General features: G+C 35.0%; 1 protein-coding gene across 14 annotated transcripts in view; it reads right to left on the bottom strand.

Moving 5' to 3' along the window:
• Positions 1-501: 501 nt before the first annotated feature.
• Positions 502-19,983, bottom strand: part of Epb41l2 (erythrocyte membrane protein band 4.1 like 2) — a 191,777-nt gene continuing 172,295 nt past the window's right edge. For all 14 annotated transcript variants that reach the window (XM_071613018.1, XM_071613017.1, XM_071613028.1 and 11 more), the window contains 2 exons: positions 18,798-18,906; positions 502-1,752 (listed from right to left, as the gene is read on the bottom strand). In XM_071613018.1, coding sequence (XP_071469119.1) covers positions 18,799-18,906 — 108 coding nt within the window. In that variant the 3' untranslated portion in view covers positions 502-1,752; position 18,798. The remainder of the gene's footprint in view (positions 1,753-18,797; positions 18,907-19,983) is intronic.

Below are 19,983 nucleotides of genomic sequence, written 5' to 3'. Positions count from 1 at the left end.
TTAACACATCATCTGATGTGCCTGGGTGAAATCTTTGCAATAAACCCTCCTAATCAGACTTGGATGCAGCCGCCCACCCCAACCCTAGCAGTCTGGTCTGCCTGATAGGTTAAGGTGGAGTGCACACAAAGTTAAAAAGCACATGAAACAGAGAAGCAGGATTCAGATGGTACAACTAAAACAGTTTCTGAAAGCAAAACAAAACAAAAAAATATACAAAGGAAGCAAGCAAAAATATCCCTTGGAGAATTTATAAAAGCTGGGATACTATTTAAGCAGGCGGAAAGAATCTGGCATGCTAAACATTAGATTTACAAACTTTCAACATTGCTTTCACCATTTCAACTCAGTGATGCTGGCAGCAGCATCAAAATTACAAAAGAGTGGAAAACGGAATTTTAAAATGGTGTATTCTGCAAAATACTAGTAGGACTTCTGATGAAAACATCACTCCCAATTTATTTTTTAAAACCTTTATAATAAAAAAGGAAAAGCAACATGTTTAGAGAATAAACAAAACTTTATTTTATAACAGTATTACAGAAAGCAAAATATCATTTAATACAACTTGAAGAAGCTGCTATAAATCTAATCTGGCATCATAACTATACATAGGGTCAAAAGCAAAGGAAGAAATTTTCAATACAGTTAATAAGTCCCTATCAGGTCTCTGGTGTCACCTTTAAATGGTATAGCTTTCTTATAACCAACGCAAACCATCACAGTCCCCTACCCTTCTCTCAGCATCCTCAAACCTGTGTGAATCATCAAACTATCTGAAAGAGATATTTGCTCAATAACAAAAGGTCAGTTTTACACATAGACAAGGAGGTTTAATACAAAGCAAGTGTTCTATCCAAGTGTTCAAATAATGGAAAGTATTGAAATTTGGAAATGTTAAAAAAGAAAGCACTAAGGTTTTAAGCTGCCTGAATTTTTTAGTAGAAGGGAAGAAACAGATTTCTCTTCTCTTCCCTCCTGTTCTGGAATGCTGTCGAAGAGCATGTGTCTGAGAAGCACTGGCACTGGGGTGCATCTCTGAGCACAGTGCATGGTCAGTGAACTTCATAATTCTCCAGTCTGAAGATTTTCTGACTCTTTACTAAAAGTAAAAAGTCACAAGACTGGAAAGTCAAAAGGGTTCAATATAAAAAAAATCCCCAGTGAAATTCTCAAACATTAGAAAATTTTCCAAGATGTAAGAAATGCTTTTAATCTTATTAATATTTTTCTCATACAGTATATTTACTGCAATCTGAAAATTGTAAATATTGACTGTAAGAATTCAATGGAAAGAATCTGGAAGAAGAAAACCCACTATCTAAATTAGTCACAGAGTTTCCTTTCCGCACAACAGCACCTGTTCAAGTGAACAGCACCGTACCAGCCCAGGCTGGCTTTGTTCACTGTCATTTAAGCAAATGAGTCATGAAAAGCAGGTAGTTGCACACAAAGTAAACAGGAAATAAAACGAAACTACTTAATTAAAAAAAAAAATAGAAAAAAGAAAGGGAAAAAAACCCAAGAATATTTAGAAGTGGTTATAAAACAAAATATATTAAAAATGCGCGAGAATGGTACAGACCAGAGCTGTTAAGGTAAGGTTTGGTGTTGGCATTTTAATTCTTCAGGCTTCTGGTCACTGTTACCAGCCATAGCACAAATTTGCTGGAGTAGTGGTGTGGTATTAAGACTTGGAATGGTCAAATTCTTTAGGTTCACAAAGTTGTATGTTGTTTAGAAGATGACTTTCTAGGAGGAAAAAAAGAAAGAGAGAGATAAGGTTTAAATATTCCAAAAACAGAAGATGGAAAAAAATGTTAAGTAATGCTCATGAAGTTTTTAATCAAGTAATCAACTGTCATCCACCAAGATCTATAGTAAATAATGTTTACCAGAAGACTAGCACAAGTAGCTATTCCAAATTTGAGAGCTCTAAAATTTCTGGAGAATTGACAAATACACTACAACTAAAAAATAAGACTGCAGTGCAGAGATTTAATCAACATAAGACAGAGATAATCTCCATATTATACAGCCTCCCATCCACAGTTTTGTTTTCTGTAGTTTCAGTTACCTATAGTCAACTGTGGTCCAAAAATATGATGTGGAAAATTAAAGAAATAAACAGTTCATAAGTTTTAAACTCAGGACCAATCTGAGGATGGCATGATGAAATCTCACCCTATTCCCCCCAATCCATGTACCAGCCCTCTGCGAAGCATATACACACTGTACATGATACCCATCCATTAGTCACTTAAGAGATGTCTCCGTTTTCAGGCTGAGTGTTGCAGCAGCACAGTGCTTGTGTTCAAGAAACCCTTATTTTATTTAAGAAAGGCCAAAAGTACAAGAGCAGTTATGCTGGCAATTCAGATATGCCAAAAAGGAGCCATAAAGCTCTTTCTCTAAGTAAAAAGGTGAAAGGCTAAGGGAGGAACAGTACATATACTCATTTAGTACTATTCGTAGTTTCAGGCATTCATTAGTCTTGGAAAATCTCCCCACTGGGTGAGGGGGGAACACTCTTAAGAGAGAAACAAATGGAGATTTTAAAGCTAGACTGAGAGGTAGAAAGCCAAAGCCCATTTTCACTTCATTAACATGAATAGAAAAGGTACTCCAGGTGAAGAGAATGGAAAGATGCATACAGGTGGAAAGGCACATGGAATTATGATATTAGAATGGGTATAAAAGTGTATGTTCTAGAGAAAACAGGAATGAAAAAAGAATAGGATAGTGAAGCAATGAACTTTATTAAATTAAGCATGGAACAATCAGTGATGGAAGATAAGGTAAATATTAGGTCTATTCTTTAATACTAGACTGAGAAGTGTGGACTCAATCTAATATGAAAACAACAAAAAAAGAATGAATTCAGAAAGAACATCCAGACAAAAAGACCAGCGAGCAGTCTACTACAATGATCCAGAGCAGAGTACAAAAGCCAGGGAAAGGCAAAAGGTAGATCAAAACAACAAAAAGGGTGGGAAGTTCATACAGGGCATGATAAGTGCAGGAAAGAAAGCTGGAAACAGCTTCCCCTTTGGTTTTGAGGAAGGGTTTGGCAGGGCCTGTTGTATGTTCTGAAAACTCTGCTGTGGCTTCAAGGGTGGTGAATAGGCTGAAGGCAGTGCAGCATAGGCAGGAGTCTGGGCTGGCTGAAGAAGATGGCAAAGGTCATTTATTTTCACTAGACAGCAGTACCCAGATATGAGTAATTACCACTGAGAGGTCCACTCAGATTTGGAGAAAAGTGCAAGTTTGGTGATTAAGAAGGCAGTATCTGAGAATAGCAGACTTAGAGCCTGGGTAAGGCATTAGCACCAGGAATGTACATTTGGGAGTTGGCATGAAGAGATCCAAGTTGAAACCAACAGACAGAAATAAGTCTTATGAATACAAGGAAAAATGAGACACAGTCTTGGCAAATTCTATTATCAAAGGTAAGCAAAAAGATAAAAAAAAAAAAAAAATAACAATGGTACACTGTCCTCCTGGAAAAAAAGGTTTTAAGAAGGCAAATATTTTATTTTCAATTTCAGCTTGATTAGGAATTTTGGCAAATGCTAAGTAATTACAGAGGACAGTGGAGAGTGATAATTAATGTTCTTTCCAAAAGGCACTGGTCCCAAAGTCACTTAGAATGTATACTCTTTTGATTAGATAAAATTAAGGCTGATTGTAATGAAAAATATCCCCATCATTTAGATATATCACAGATAATATTATAGCATCTTGATTATTCAGGACAGATTGATGAATCAAATTCATTGTTTCCTATCCTGCTGTCTGCCTTAGGCTGTTTTATTACTCATTAGCACTTCTGCTTGATTCTAGGCAGGGGGAAATCAATGGAGAAACATAAAAGAGTCTTTTGCTAGGTTAGTTATCATGAAAAGGTGAGAGATTATAAGGAGAAATGGATAAAATTATCACTTAAATTGCATTTGGGCATTATCCAAGACCGTTAGTCATGCTACCTACTCTTGTTCTCCAAGAACTGGTATGTATCTCTGTTTGCTCTGCTTAATAAATATGTATCATTTGTTGGATAGAGCTGACATTTTGCTTAGCTTACATTAGAAAACAAACCCTTTAACCTGATGAAATAATATTTTGGATATATTAGGTTAATAAAATGTGTTATTACAATAAAAAAAAAAAAAACAAAAGAAAAACAATTTCGTGATTAGTTGTCCCTGGAAACCTATAGAGAGAACAAGATTTAGGATTCTCTTCACCATTTTCTCTAAGTTCTGTGTTACTTTATTTCTTGGAATTTGTTTTCAGAAAAAAAAAAAAAAATATATATATATATATATATATATAATTTCACTTTGTAATGAGTCATAAATTTGTAAAAGAAAGCTAAAATTAAACTTGTTTCAAAGTTATTATAGGAAACTAGGAGTATGTAGTAAATGAAGATAGTTCTTGATCTCAAAAAACCTTCAAAGTTTACTGAGTTAAATATAGAGAAAAAGACATAATTACCCACATAAACTTAAATATCATTTATTTCCATTTACACAAACTACTAGAAAGTATGCTAAATTTTGCTGGTTGTATTATTACAAATATTAACCTTGATGTGCTTCTCTGATTCCAAATTGCTTTCAGAATCAAAGAAAACTACCTTTAATTTTTGTCATAATGTTCAATGCACTTATTTTCTTATTCTTTAAAAAGAAGTTTAGTGTAACTCTAAATTAATTAAATATAGGTTGAGTGAGAACACTCAGATTTATTATTACTCTGGACAAATAAGTAGTAACATTATATGAAGATTTTTTATATATCCATGTATCTTTTGATTCTTCATGTATTTAAATAAAGAAAGGTGTTCTTAAGTACTAAACAAGTAGTTTTGAATTAAGGAGAAAATATAAAAATGGCATCACTAATGTCATTGGTACAGAAGCATCAGACTTTTTAAAGTTTTCTGTCCTTTGGCCAAAATAAGAAATTTAATGTGTGACAATTTTTCATAGACTAGATTTTGGATCTAAATGATTGAACACATATTCCTAACTAAACTGAAAACTAGGCACTAAATCTTCACTTAAGAACTATAAAAAGTTTCAAGAACCCTTTTCTTTTCAAGCTTGAATTCTGCCTCATATTTGTAGAATCCAAACATCTGTACTTTGTCAATAATAAATTGATAGGTGCAAAATATAAACATTAATTCAAACTACATTCACTTTCACAATATGGTAAGGTTCCTCTTGAGTTTGCATAAGGTAATAGCTGTTAAGTATATGAATTCTCCTTATGTGTTAGAATTGTGGTCAAGTAAATAAACACCCAGAAGTATACAATGTCAGTAAACACTAAAAACTACTGCAGTCACGTTTCTTAGCCTGTGTCCCCCTCTATTGGCCATTGTGAGAATAGGTCAATGTGGCTAAATTTAATTGAATCATAGGTCTTATTCTATGTCCAAATTCTTCCAAGGGTACAGGATGGTTGCATATTTTGCCTTAAGTACTCACAGGAGATTCAGAATTCTAATTTATGCAATTTTATTGTATTGTATGGTAGCTTTGTTTTTTAAAAATTTACTGCCGGGCTAGAAATTAAACCCAGGGCCTTGCACATGCCAGGCAAATGCTCAACCACTGAGCTATGTGCCCACTCCCTCATAGTGTACCTGATGAGCAGTGAGGGAAAAGTGAAGTGCAAGACTAGAAGTGCTATGATCTCATCTGAAAAACACAGCTTCAAGGTTTCAAGAGACAAGGAGCTCACATATGGAGATTAATCTTTATAGTGCTCTACTCCAGAAATTGATTCAATAAATTGATTTTAAAAAGCATTTGACACAAACTACTAGAAATGATGCCTCTAAGTGATAAAGCACAAAGAGAGAAATATCAATAAGATGCAAAAATATTGTTCATCTTCAAAATAATGCAGGAAAATCATGTGAATAATAATGCAAGAAAATGTTTCTTCGAATTAATGAGGATTCAATTACCTTAGAGCAGTAATATAATCAGAGATTTTGAAAACAAAGTATTTATGTAAGACACAATGCAATTATTTCCTAAATAAAAAATGAGTTCCATATGCTCAGGTGTAAACTTCAATTTTAAATATGATATTTTATAAATTCAACAGCTACTTCTGAACTTTAATTTCATTCTTTTGTTTTCAATTTGTATGTTAAGTTTTGAAAAGAATGTCCACTGTTTACATTAGAAAAATCTAAGAGCCCAAAATATAAGCATGTTAAATTTCTCTTTGGTTAACCTAGAAAAATGGTCTATTGTTAAAACGTTTATATTACCACTATGATACAGACGGATTGTGATTTCCAAACTTTGAGGGTTGCTGAGACTCTCTTAAGGTGTCACAGAGTCCAAACTATTTCCTTACACATACTAAAATCAACATTTAAGAGCATTGATTTTTTCACCAATGGTGTAACAATGATGAGTTAACCTGCTGGCATCTTGGCATAAGTCAAAGGAGCTAGTATACCACCAATGTACTAAAAGTCACTGTATCCTTCACCAGCACACACTCACAGTGAAAGGGAACTCCATTTTCATTTAAGGATGTCCCTGATCAAACATCACTCCCACTACATACAGACACAGGAGGACACCCAGAGGAAAAGTATTTGTATGAATGTTTGAACTGTGAGTTGAAGCTGCTTGTATTTTTTTTTTTTTTTTGCAAATTACCTCTTTTTACTTGAGAGAATTAAGAGCAGCCTCTGTTATTCAAGTTAAATATTTGGCAGACATTTTCCTGTAAATGAAATGCCTGTCACTTACAAAAACAACTGATAGTATTGGTTGATAATGATGAATTTCAGGCAAAAATTTAGAATTTTGTAAAATAGTGTTCTGACCACTACAAGAGCTTGATAGCATCCCAATATTTAAAAACTCTTCTGATGAGATCAGCGGCAACCACTGTCTCAATCACTTTGCCTTTTTCAGGATGTCATATAGTTGAAATCATATAGTACATTCAGGCTTTTCAGACACGCTTCCTTCACTTAGTGTGTTTTTTTTTTAAGTTTTAAGTTTTTTTTTAAGTTAAAATTTTTAAGCCTCTCAGTTTTGATTTATTATATGGGAAATTTCATATAATATCAATAAAGATAATTCAATATATTTATTGATATAAATATATTATCTTTATATCAATAAAGATAATATAAAGATAATTCAATATTCAATAAAGATAATTCACATAAAAGCTGTTTGAGATTTTCAATAATTTTTTTTAAATATTTTAGTTTTAGGTGGACACAATGTCTTTATTTTTATTTTTTATTTTTATGTGGTGTTGAGGATCGAACCCAGTGCCCCGCACATGCCAGGCGAGCATGCTACTGCTTGAGCCACATCCCCAGCCCTTCAATAATTTTTAATAGGAGTTTAAAGTAGTCCTGAGACAATTACTTTGAGAGCCACTTGCATCAGAAATCTGCAATCCCTATGCTATTGCTATTTTCTTCTTTCAGAGAGATCTGTGTATCTCCTAAATAGAGGGGAAATTTACATCTAGTGACCTTTTCCTTTTCCCTAAGATGAAGCTCAGCACCTGTTATACAAGTGATTCAACAAAATACTCCTGCTTCTCCTGGTTTGCTAGAACTTATCAATGCTGTTGGGAGTCCCAAATCTCTTCATGAGACCCTCCCTCCTGTGGGCCCTTTGAGGCGTGTGCTTCCTATTTAGGCCTCTCAGGACTGGGGTGGCCCTCCTGAGGCCTGCTTTCTCTCAATGAACTGTACTGTATTACATTTATTGGCAGACACCCTAACAATTTGACTTCATAGACAAAATTTCCATTAAAAGTTTTCTGGAATCACAAAGTTAAGTATATTTGCATTCAGGAGATTCAATTTCAATGTTTCTCCAAACTCCCACCCCACTCCCCACCCCCCAGTTAAGGCATGCATTTGTCTTTCACACAGGTGCACCTCTCAGGAGGTTTTCAGAAGCATCTACTTGCCTTCCCTCCAAACTGCTTGGTCCAAGTCTCATTTTGCTTTTAAGCCAGTTTTACTCCTTTGTCTTTGAAAGGTAAGCTGTCAGTTAGCTCATCAGTCCAATCACATGGTTTTTCTTTAAAACTAACAGTAATTTTTGTTAGAAACCTCATGCTTGATACATTCAAGTCACTCTACTTAAAGAATTATTAGCATCCTGCAATTTTAGAATCTCCTAATAAAAATGTCAACCATTCCACTTTCAAGAGCAAAAGTTATAAGCAAAAAAGGGTGGGTGAAGTTTGAAGATTAAACTACTTTTCATTCACATTTAAAATCACTTGCTTTTCTTTTTCTATTTTCTGAGATGTAGGAAAAAAAGAAATAATACTTTTTCCTACCTAATTTTTAAACATGAATATTTTATAAAATATTATCTTACTAGTCCATTTAGCTTAACATTAAACCTGCAATCTCAAACATTTTCTGTTCAAAATAAAATTTTCTAAAATCAAGTTTATTTGAAAGATTCCCATAATGAATCCTTTTGCAAAGCCACATGTAGTGCAGACTAAGATTGAGGGTTGCTTTGGGCATTGCCACTTGCTAAGTGGCTTGAACAAAGGACCTTTGTAGGCTTTTTAGGTCTTGGGATCCTCGTTTATCACAGAGGATACTAGGTACTTAGATAATAAGACAGCTCTCAACATAGCCAAGCAGAGTAGGCATTCTATAAGTGTTACCTAATATTATTTACAGATTTTCACATATGATATCTCACTTCTGATTTTGTTCCTACATTAAATTCAATCAGGTGTCAGTTCAGTTCTTCATTAATAATTTCATGAACCAGTCTAATGGTTTCCTTACATACAATCTAGCAACCTTTCAATCAATCCTACACACTAAATGGCAAATTCATATTACTAAAGGACAGTGATAAAACTGCTACACCTACATCATCCAAGTGTCCTATGCAAAGTCCAATACAAAGCATTGTTTTACTAAGGTACTGGCTTGGAATGTAACACCTGCAACTTGCCTTCAATAAATCTTCCCAGATCTGCTGGGAACTGGACACAGCCCCAATGCAGGATCTGTTCTTCTCATTCATTTCCAGCCCATTGTTTTTTCCATACCTCTTTCATCTCTGCCCAGTCTCCGTCCATCCAGATCCTCCTCCCCACTGCTAAGCAAAGGAGCTTTTCTGCTACCTTTTTAGGGACAGTTTTCCTAGTCTGCCTATCAGAAAGTTTCTTCTAATGACGGTTACCACTCTATCTAGGTTCCCCTTCAAACACTTTTTACCCTAAATGTTATTTGTATGCACATTCCTATACCACTCTCTCTCACACACAACTATCATAGTGACTTACATAAGAGGTTCACAATATGTGTTAATGAATCCAAGTGTTAGAGTTACAGGGACCAATGTGTAATGTAAGAATAATGAACAGGGGTTTGGAAAGGAGAAAAAAAACAAAACAAAATTGCATTATGTTGTTAGGAAGAAAATACTAATCCCCGTTTTCTTTATTGCTTTTCATTTGCCAATTTTCTTGTTTAAGTGGAAAAATACTGGGTTCATTTTTCTGTTCTTTTGTTGATTCGCTATCTTTGTTATCCCAGGAGAACTCTTACTTCTTCAGAAAAACTAGTTTTCCCAAGTCTCTGAAGCTTTGACAAAAACTTCTAAGACTGGTTAATATATGGCCAACACTAGTAAGGTCTTCTGGTTCACTCTGCTGGGTCACATTTTGTGGGGAGTTGATATGAAAGCATTCTACAAAATCTTAAAGATTCTTTTAAATAACAAGTGGACTATGTATAGTCACACTCCATACTTTATTCTTTTTAAGCTTTTATCAAGGTTAGGTTCATAAGATAAGTAGTGGATAGCAATGAAAAACAGTTCTCTGGGCATCAAATAAAAGCTTCAGAAATAGTAATAATACCTCTGTCTTTTAGCAGAGCATCTTTGAAGCATAGATGACAGAACTCAACAAAGTTTTGTCTTAAATAGGATGGTTGCAAGAATCAACTAATTCATTTCTAAACTCAATTTTCTCACTTATTATCTGAGGAAGCATGAGAAAAAAATCACTTCCCTCATGAAGTTAAATAAATACACAAAACTCTATTAAATAAATATATTAAACACTATTCCATACAGTGTCAGTCTTTTTTCAAACCTAAGAGAAATAAACAATGAGCCACTAATGTAAGCCACGTATGTATTAAAATTTTCTCAGAAGCCACATTTAAAAAATGTATATTTTAATATAGTCTATTTAACTCAATATATCCAAATCATTTCAACAATTAAAAATTATAGATATTTGACATGTTTCTTCTTACATCTTTGAAATTTAGTATGTATTTTACACATAAAACATATCTCAATTTGGACTAGCCACATGGCAAGTGGGTATTGGCTACTGTACTAGCAGAGCAGGACTAGATTCCTGTTTGTTCTAATGTTAACTGAACCATTTTGATGCACAAAAGTGCCAAGATGATTTTTAAAATAAATATAAACCTCATGAGGAAAGGAGTATCTTATAATACACACATACACACACAGTTTGCTACTACATCAAAATTCCTCCCCAATTAAAAAAAACTGTAGGATATCCAACAGAAAACTTCTTCAGATAAAGGCATCTATACATAAACTTTATACCTGGATGGATAGGTAGGTAATATGAGTGGGGAGACTGGGAACCAATGACCCCAATCTGAAGGGTTGACAGAACTTTGGGGGCATAGAAAGCACTTCCCAGTCTGAGAGTGACAGCCATTGTAGCCATGAAGGAAATCTGGCTCAGTGTTTCAGAGCTTCTGATTTTTCCAAGATTGCTGGATATTTTCCAATATTAAAATAGTGTTAATAATTCAAATTCTAAAACACACTGTTTGGGTAAAAGAAAAAAAACACAACAAAACTCCAGATATGGCTAGCACATCTCCAATTTGTCAATTTTGTTTTGTCCCTCTCTCCACTTTTTGGTCCCATTTTTAATCCTTAATGAGTATAATAAGTGCAAAATTTGTGACTAAGGGGTTAACAGCTCTAACAAATCTATTAAAAAAAAGATAATAAGCCTTTGAATAGAAAACTGGACAGAAGGACACAAACTGGCAATTCAAAGAAATGTAAATTATACTTTTATGTGTATGTTTAAAATATGTGTGAGCACCTGTATTCCAATCTTACTAGTAATAAAAAAATTTTTTTAAATGCAATAGAAAATGTTCTTTCCTCCAAGTAAAAAATGGGGGAAATCATGCTCTTTTCCAAGCAGAATGGTAACAATTTTTAAAAATGTCTTATACTATTTAGTGCTGGCAAGCATGTGGGGAAACATGCACATCAACTGTTGGTGTGAATCTAGAGATACTTTAAGTAGAGCAATTTGGCAATATGTCAAAAACCCTCTGTGGCTTACCAACTCTAATTTTTAAAAGATATTTTTCCTAGTGAAACAATAAAATTAATATAAAAAATATACAAAGACATAATCTTTATACTGTATACATAAATGTTAATAGAAGGATAATCTAAATGTCTACTAATAGAGCTTATTTCACTAAACTATTATGTATCCAATTCAATTTAGCTGTTTAAAAAAAAATAAAGATGAGGTAATAACCAGGAATAATATCTTCAATGCAGAGTTAAGTGAAAAGCAGGATACATAATACAGCTTACATATACATAAGCACATGAAAAGGGATTATCTACCTCTGGGAGCAGGGACCTATGGGGTCACTTAAATTTTCTACTCTCTCCCTTTTTAAAAATTATAATCTCCCTTGTATTGCCGGGGGGCGGGGGGAGGTAGGGAGGAGAGAGAGAAGGAAAAAAAACAACAGCAGCAAATATGTTTTCACTTGGGAAAATAGTCATTAATAATTGTGTTCAAGAGCAAATCATGGGAAATGAGCACCCTGGTGTTGCTATATGCCCAACAGCAGCAGAATTTAGCATGTCTTCTGTTGGTAAGTTTAAATATATTATAACTCTTGGAAAACACCTGCCAGATTTATAAATGTTAAGTTAAAACATCCCACAGCATTCCAGAATGAAAACTGGCTGTGTCTAAAACTCATTAAACCCAAACTTGCTTTTTATTTCAATGTAGAAGTCTTCATTTTGGGTGTGATTAACCTATATTGAAAACTAAACTGAAATTAAATGCTAATTTCAGATAAGAGACTAGTACAACTAAGAAAATAAGATAAAATAAAAATATAAAATATTCGATATGCCTGAAAACTCCTGGCACCTGAACTGAAAACATTCATCTGGAAGTTAACGGGTCTATGCTTCTCTTTAAAGAACAGGCCAGATGTAAATGAGGAGCTTGTGATTGGCTGGAGCACAATTCAGCTAACAAGTCAAGTTGGTTAGACAGCTAATGCTAATTTCCAGTTTGGATTTTTTGAATTCATGTTTTGAAATCCTGAATGTCCCTGACTACTCTGAAACTTTGCTTTGAATACAGTATTATTTTGTTTCAAGATTAGTACTCATGTATGTATGAATAATACAGAAAGGAACAGTACGAATTTTACAGTTTTCTATTGTGGGTTGTAGACTGGAGCTCAGGGTATACCGAAGAATGTGAGTGGCCAAGATTTTGTTAATCTTAGTACCAGATCTACCAGCTGCTTGAAACCTAATGCTCTCCGGTCTTCTCAGATGGGCACAGGCAGAGCTAACACAGGAAGAAAAGACCCCCACCCCCATGTTCTCAGGCCAATACAGGACTCCCTCACTACAGCTGACTGAGGCAGTTCTACACTTCTGTTTTACCAATCCAAAACACAGGCTCATCTGATTTCTATGCTGTATTTAATACTTGATCACTCTTCCCTCTTGGAGCTTTCCTGACAGTTTTTATGACCTCCATTTTCCTACCTTCTGCTTGTCTTCCTCTACATCCTGTTTCCCAGGCAGCTCTAGATAACACCTGTCAAGCTGAAGGCTCATGAGTACATGACAGGCAGCTCTGGTGACTGCTTAGTAGTTTGTGGTGCCTTCCAGCTCCTGCGCCTCCTGGACCTCTCCACTTAGAATGCTACACATGCACCTCAAACTTAACCACCTCTTGGGTTAACGCTTTTATTTTATTTGACTTTTATTAAGAGTAGAAAGGTTTCATGGATGACTCTATAAATTACAAAAAAAGTTTTACAACCTGCCACAGAAGCAAACCCTTCTGCAAATGCTGTTACCATCCCCAGTTTGCAGGTAACAACACTGACACACAGAGGAATACCCACCCAGATAACACCATTAGAAGTCCATTTCAGCCCAGAAAACCTGCTCTGCTGCTCCCTCCTAGCACTCACACTATCCAATAAGCTTATCATACTGTGTGTGTGTGTGTGTGTGTGTGTGTGTGTGTGTGTGTGTGTAAGATGGGTCCTTGCAAATTGGTTTTCAAGCTTCCTCCAAAATCCTGTGAGAGCTGGTCTCTCCTACAGTATAGAGAAAAACAAAAAAATCACCTTTGTGTTAAGACAGACAGCTAATAATCAAAGAGAATTAACCATACTGTACATAATAGGTGAAAAATAAAATCCATGTATTCCATGATTCAAATTACAGAGGCCATCATTAATTCCTTTACTTAAAGTAAGACACCTGAGCATGATATGTGATTCTCTGCTTTCCTTATCCCTTCATCTCCATCACCCTCTACAGTGCCCTTAAATCTAGCTACATTGAGTTCCTAGAGGATAGGTTCAATGTTCTTGATCTGGCCTCCTCCAACCTGTTCTTCACAGCACTAACTTAAGTGAGAAGCTGTCTCTGACACCCTATTCTGATTTAGAGACCTCTACTTCTATTCCCACAAGAAGCTCAAAACATATACAAAACTTGAACTATTCTGCTACTACTGATTTATTGTCCTTGAGCACAGATTTAAAAAAAATTTTTTTTTTATTTGTAGATGGACACAATACCTTTATTTTGTGTATTTTTATGTGGTACTGGGATCGAACCCAGCACATCACACATGCTTGACAAGAGCCCTACTACTGAGCCACAACTCCGGCCCCTAGATCTTATTTGAGATTTCCATGATAAAACAGTAGATGATACCAATGGGCACTCCATTATACATATTTGTATAATGAAAAGATTAACGAATAAAACAAGTGAACTGAATGAGCTGCCACTCCTCCACCATTACATCTTTCGGCTATGCATTGCTCTCACATGAAGGGGGCTCAGTTCACTTTTCACCTTACATTAGTGGTTGATTCAGGAATTGAGGAGCTCATCTCAAGTCAGAGCCTAGTAATGCCAACTGAAGCAGAGTCATGAACTCCTTCCTCTCCTGTGGCTCACTCTTTCTGGAGACAACAAAGCCCGACACCAGCAAGCCTGGACTCTTTCTGATCAGGACTATTTGAGAATATCATTGTACTACTATGGTAATATTTTGTCTCCATTTGAGGGTTCATAAATAAATATGCATTTGGGATAAAGTGGCAAGAGGGAATAGTTCTTGAAAGGACTTAAAAAGTCACAAAGACTAAATGAACACTCATCTGAAGTATTTTTTCCTTCTTTTTTTCTTTAAACAGAGTTTTCATTAAATTCCTCACTGCCCTACAGCTGACCACCAACAGCTAAGAACAGATAGCCTCTTCCTTGACCATCTTTCTGTATGCTTCCTTTTCCCCAACTTCCAATGCTTGATCAAAAGCTCAGAGTTACTTCAAAGGGCAAGGTCAGCTCAGCAGGGGAGCTTTACATGCCTTAAAAAGGGAAAGAACAGTTATGTCACAAATAGTTATTCTTCTTTTCTGACTTTCAGATATTGTCCTGGTCCTGCTCTTTGCCTTAGCCTACCTCCTCAGATGGTCACCAGCAAATGAAAAAATGAACAAATAAAACAAGTGAACTAAATGAGCAGCCAGAGTGAGCTGCAATGATTAGGAGGTAGAGTTAAAATGACTTTGAGCCATGGAGGTGATTCCTAGTCATTCTTCAGACTTCAAACTCAAACATGTTTCTCAAGTAACAGGTTGAACTCACAGTAGTTTGGTAGTTCAAATCCCTTACTTTGTTCACTCATAGCATTTTATTTCTTCCAGAGCACATCAAATTTTTAAGTACATTTTGTCTATTTGTTGACATTCATACCTCCCTTTCTGCAGCATATCCTCATCCAGGAAGGGGATGACCTTTGTTTTGTCTGCCACTGAGTCCTCAACACCCAGGCCATCTTAGTATATCTGGGTACTTATTAAATATTTTTAAAAAATCTTTCCAATTTCGTTTTCTTGCCTTGTATGTGAATTTACACTTTCATTTCCTAAATCCATTTGTCAAGGAATCTCATAAAAAAGAGCCTATGGGACAGACAGGTAAACTTCAAAATTTGTGTTTGTGAGTGTGTATGTCCATTGCAAAAAAATAAATATAAAGTACTAGAAATAAACACTATAAGAAACTCATTTAAAAATTTATTAAATGCTACGAATGAAGGTGAGAGTATTAGTAATGTTTTTGGGGATCATTCATCATTCCTGATTAAAAAACAAGTAAAATTCATAACAGTGACTAGAGAAAAGATAGCAACTATTCTCATATAACTATTCTTATATTGTATAACCCTCACGTTTCTCCTTATTTACTATATCCTTTTAATAAGTACCATAAGTTAGCAAAGGTAGACTTTACTATTCCCCTGATGTGCCCAATGTCAACTAGGTTTGATACCTGGTAAGATTAAAATATGGAACTCAGTCTTTAGGTAAGAATGCTCACTTTTCCATATATAAAATCGAATACATCTCAAAAACAAAATCAGCATTCACATGTAACAGAGTGCATTCATTCAGGTGACTGAATATTATACTCTGTGTAGAAAATTGTATTTAAAAATATAAAGAATAAAGTTACTAGATATAAGATCAATATAAAAAGATCAATTTTCTCTCTTTCTACTAGCAATAGTTAGAAAAAAAATTTGTGACTGAAGCTGGTTAGAAAACTATATACTTTAATTGTGAGATATTAAAAAAGACATAAGTGGAGAGAGTCATTTTATGTGCATAGAAAAGAAATATAACTGCAACTTCATCTATTCTAGAGTAGACGAAATTGCAGTTAAAATACCACAGGGCTGAACCTCAGTGGTAAAACATATGAGAGGCCCTGGGTTTGATCCTCAGCATTGCAAACAAAACATAGGACTGACAGATATGGTGGTGTATGCCTGTAATCCCAGCAGCTAGGGAGGCTGAGACAGGATTGTGAGTTCAAAGCCAGCCTCAGCAAGGCAAGGTGCTAAGCAACTCAGTGAGACCCTGTCTCTAAATAAAATACAAAATAGGGCTGGGGATGTGACTCAGTGGTCTAGTGTCCCTGAGTTCAATCCCCTGTACCAAAAAACAACAACAAATAGGACTTAACCTTAGAATCTAACAATCTGATTTTGAAATTTATATGAAAAGAAAGAACCAAAAATGAAGAAAAAGAACAAAGGCAGGGGACACACACTGTCAGGTACCAAGACCCATTATGTAATTCCAGAGTAATTAAGACATTATGGCACTGGTACAGAGACAAATAAATAGACCAATGGAAATAGAGTGCCAGAATCACACCCTCACATAAAGGACTTGAGATATGACAATGCAGATTACAAGGGGAAAGGATGGACTTTTCAACAAGCAATGCTGGAATAGTGCCTACTTCTTCCACAAATAGTAGAAGGAAAATATTTTTGATACTTCAGAGTATAAAAATAATATGGTTCATAGGGCTGGGGATATAGTTCAGTGGTAGGCACTTGCCTAATATGCACGAGGACCCGAACTCAATCCCTAGTATCATGAGGGGAAAGGTGTGGGGGACATAATTCAAAAAAGGAAAATTTGATAAATTCCAACTGTAATAACTATGTCTAACTATAATGATAATGAAAGACACATCACAAACCTGAAGATATTTGTAACATGAAATTGGAAAAGAATATCTAAAATCTGTCAAGAATCAAACGAAAGAAAGATAAAGCAGTACAAAGAGGTGAATAAGGATTTCACAGAAATGTTTTAAATTTCCTGGTTGTGTTGTCATAGAAAAAAATATGAATGGCCAATAACCATTGGAAAAGATATTAATAAGTAAAATGAAAGTCATCATCACAGTTATATATCATTTCAAATTCTCCAGACTGGCAAAAATTAAAACTCAAGGGGAAGCTGTGAAATGGCAGAAGCCTTGACTCCCTTGTCTTTCAGTGCAAGATGAAAAATGTGTGCTTTATGACCCAGCCATTCTTGTGGGGTTCTGTGGGTTACCCATCTATTAACTGATAAATGTATAGATTTTTTTTAAATGTACAGATTTTTAAGTAATCTTACTATGCTGTGTGATAAGACCTGCATTTCAAAACTCTAATAGATAATTATGAACATTTACTCACTGCATTGAGAATTTCTTAGTTCTCATATGGAAACAGGAAAACCTACTAACTAATCCCCTATTACTGGCTATCTAGATTGTTGAAGATCCCCCATATCCTACCCCTGAGACTAGGAATTGAACCCAGGGGAGATTTACCACTGAGCTATATCCCCCCCGCTTTTATTTTTCATTTTAAGAAGGGTCTAAGTTGCCCATGCTGGCCTCAAACTTGCACTCCACCTGCCTCAGCTTCCCAAATTGCTGGGATTATAGGCATGAACCACACCCAGCTAGATTATTGACAATCCTTTGATAGTATATATAAAAATGTGATAAATGCATTTGTTGGAAAACTTTGTAAACACCTCTAATCATTTAAGATAAATCCTTAAAACTAGTTTAAAGATGGGTATGCTTAATACAAATATTTTAAGTTATGTTTTGCCAAGCTATCCTACAGAAAATACTATTAACTTATACAACAACATATACTTTCCTCCTACCACCTTCCCAACACTGGATAAAAACATAACTTTTGCCAAATGTGTACGTGAAAACTGGTTCACTGAATTTTTAATTTGTACTGATTTAAGCAATAGCAAGGCTAGACAGTTTGATTATTGTTCACTTAGTTTTTACATAGTTAACTTGCTTAATCCTCTGCCCATTTTTCTACTAAAGTGTTTAAATTTTCTTAACAAAGTTCTTAATATATTCAGGATATTAATCCTTTCTATTCCAGGCATATTAAGCTTTATCATTTATCCTAAACTTGTTAGTTCAACTAAAGTTTTCAATTTTTACATAGTGAAAGCAATTTTTTTTCTTTATGGTTCATTCTAATATATAATTCTTAATGTCTAGAGAAGCTGAGGCTGGAGGATCACAAGTTCAAAGCCAACCTCGGCAACTTAGCAAGGCCCTATGCAACTTAGTGAGACCCTGTCTTAAAATTTAAAAAAATAAAATTAAAAATGGGCTGGGGCTCAGTGGTTGAGCATCTCTGGGTTTAATCCCCAGTACTACCACTACTACTACTAATAATAATAATAATTAGTAGTAGTAGTGGTAGTAGTAGTAATAGGAGTAACAGCTCCTTTCCCAAAGGATCATTGTGAACATTAATTAATATAACATACACTAACACATTTAATAAATAGAGTAAAGCAACACATAAATATCAATTTTTGTAGTCACTGACTAAATCATAGTTATTTACACTACATACCCACAGGCTACAGATTTTATAATTATAGGTACCTAAGCAGATACACTTGGGGATTAATAAGAATCTGAAAAAAATCACACACAGTATAGGAAGCAGATACAATAATACAAAACTACATTTCCCAGGATCACAACAGTCATAAGAAAGGCCACAAGCAAAGCAGGCTGTCTTACCTTATTCTTCCCCTTCCTCTGCCAGTTCTGTTTCTTTGTGCACTACCACTCTTGTGACTGACATGTCAGGGTGCTGCTCTTTGGCTTCCCTGATTGCCTGAGCCAATGCCTGCCAAGGTCAGAAGAGAAAACAGCCATGAGCGGCTCCACCTCAGGATGATAAAACTCATGCATGTTCATCAACTGGAACTGCGGTATAAGCTAAAATAGTCTTATTTCTTTAAAAAAGCAGGAAGATTCAAACTGAGATCATTTTATATGAATATGCTTCTCATATTCCCAAACTTCCCATTCCTCTAGTCCACTATGTAATAACAGGATGTGTAGAAGAAACATGTTATCTTTAACTCCCAGGCTTGTACTCACTAGGAGATTTTGAGAAAATGGCTCTTCTCTGAGCTTTTGTATTTTTACCAGTAACCTGAGAATAATGCTAAGGTTGTAAAGATTATTTTAAGGTTTGTTGTATGAATTTAAGAAATGATGTCAAGCAGCTAGAATATTGCCTTATCTATACACTAAAGTGATAATTACTGGAAACTCCAAAGTATGGAACCAGGCCTGCTTATCTTGGCCCTCTCAGACACCTATGAACTAAAATGTTCACTGAACTAAGATGTTGCAGGGAAAGTATCTATAAACTTAATCACATATAATTAGTTAAGCTACAGAACAGACAGACTAATTTTTAGATTATCAAGTGCAAGTCCCTCTTTTGTAGGTGAAAAATCTTAAGGCCTGAAGATTAATGGGTCTTTCTCAAGGCCATATAAAAATGTGATAAATGCATTTGAAAGGAAAGAGAGGACTGGGAATGCTGACTCCAGTGGTTGATGGTCTCTTCCTGAACTAGGCAGTGACAAAGCAGTTTCTTTATGCTTATCAGAAAGTAAAGTTTATTTAAAGAAAAGTTGTGGCAATAGGGAAACATCCTGTTTTTCGGAGGGGTAATACATTTTTCTTAATTATTGCTAGTTTTGATTTTTAAAAGGTTCTGGGAGAGAGTAAAAGAAAACAAAACACCACAGAATGACAAACTCTTGGAAATAATCCTGAAAGAAGAAAAGAAATTTTCCTAGGATAGAAAACAGCTTATCTCATAAAGAAAATATGCACTTGAAAAAAAGCAGTGCAAGTTTTCCTTCTGATTTGCCACTTGCCTAAATAGCACTTCTGTTTGCATTAT

Source organism: Marmota flaviventris, chromosome 6 (genome assembly GCF_047511675.1).
Source record: "Marmota flaviventris isolate mMarFla1 chromosome 6, mMarFla1.hap1, whole genome shotgun sequence".
Lineage (NCBI taxonomy): Eukaryota > Metazoa > Chordata > Mammalia > Rodentia > Sciuridae > Marmota > Marmota flaviventris.
This window is presented reverse-complemented; position numbering and strand designations above follow the sequence as displayed.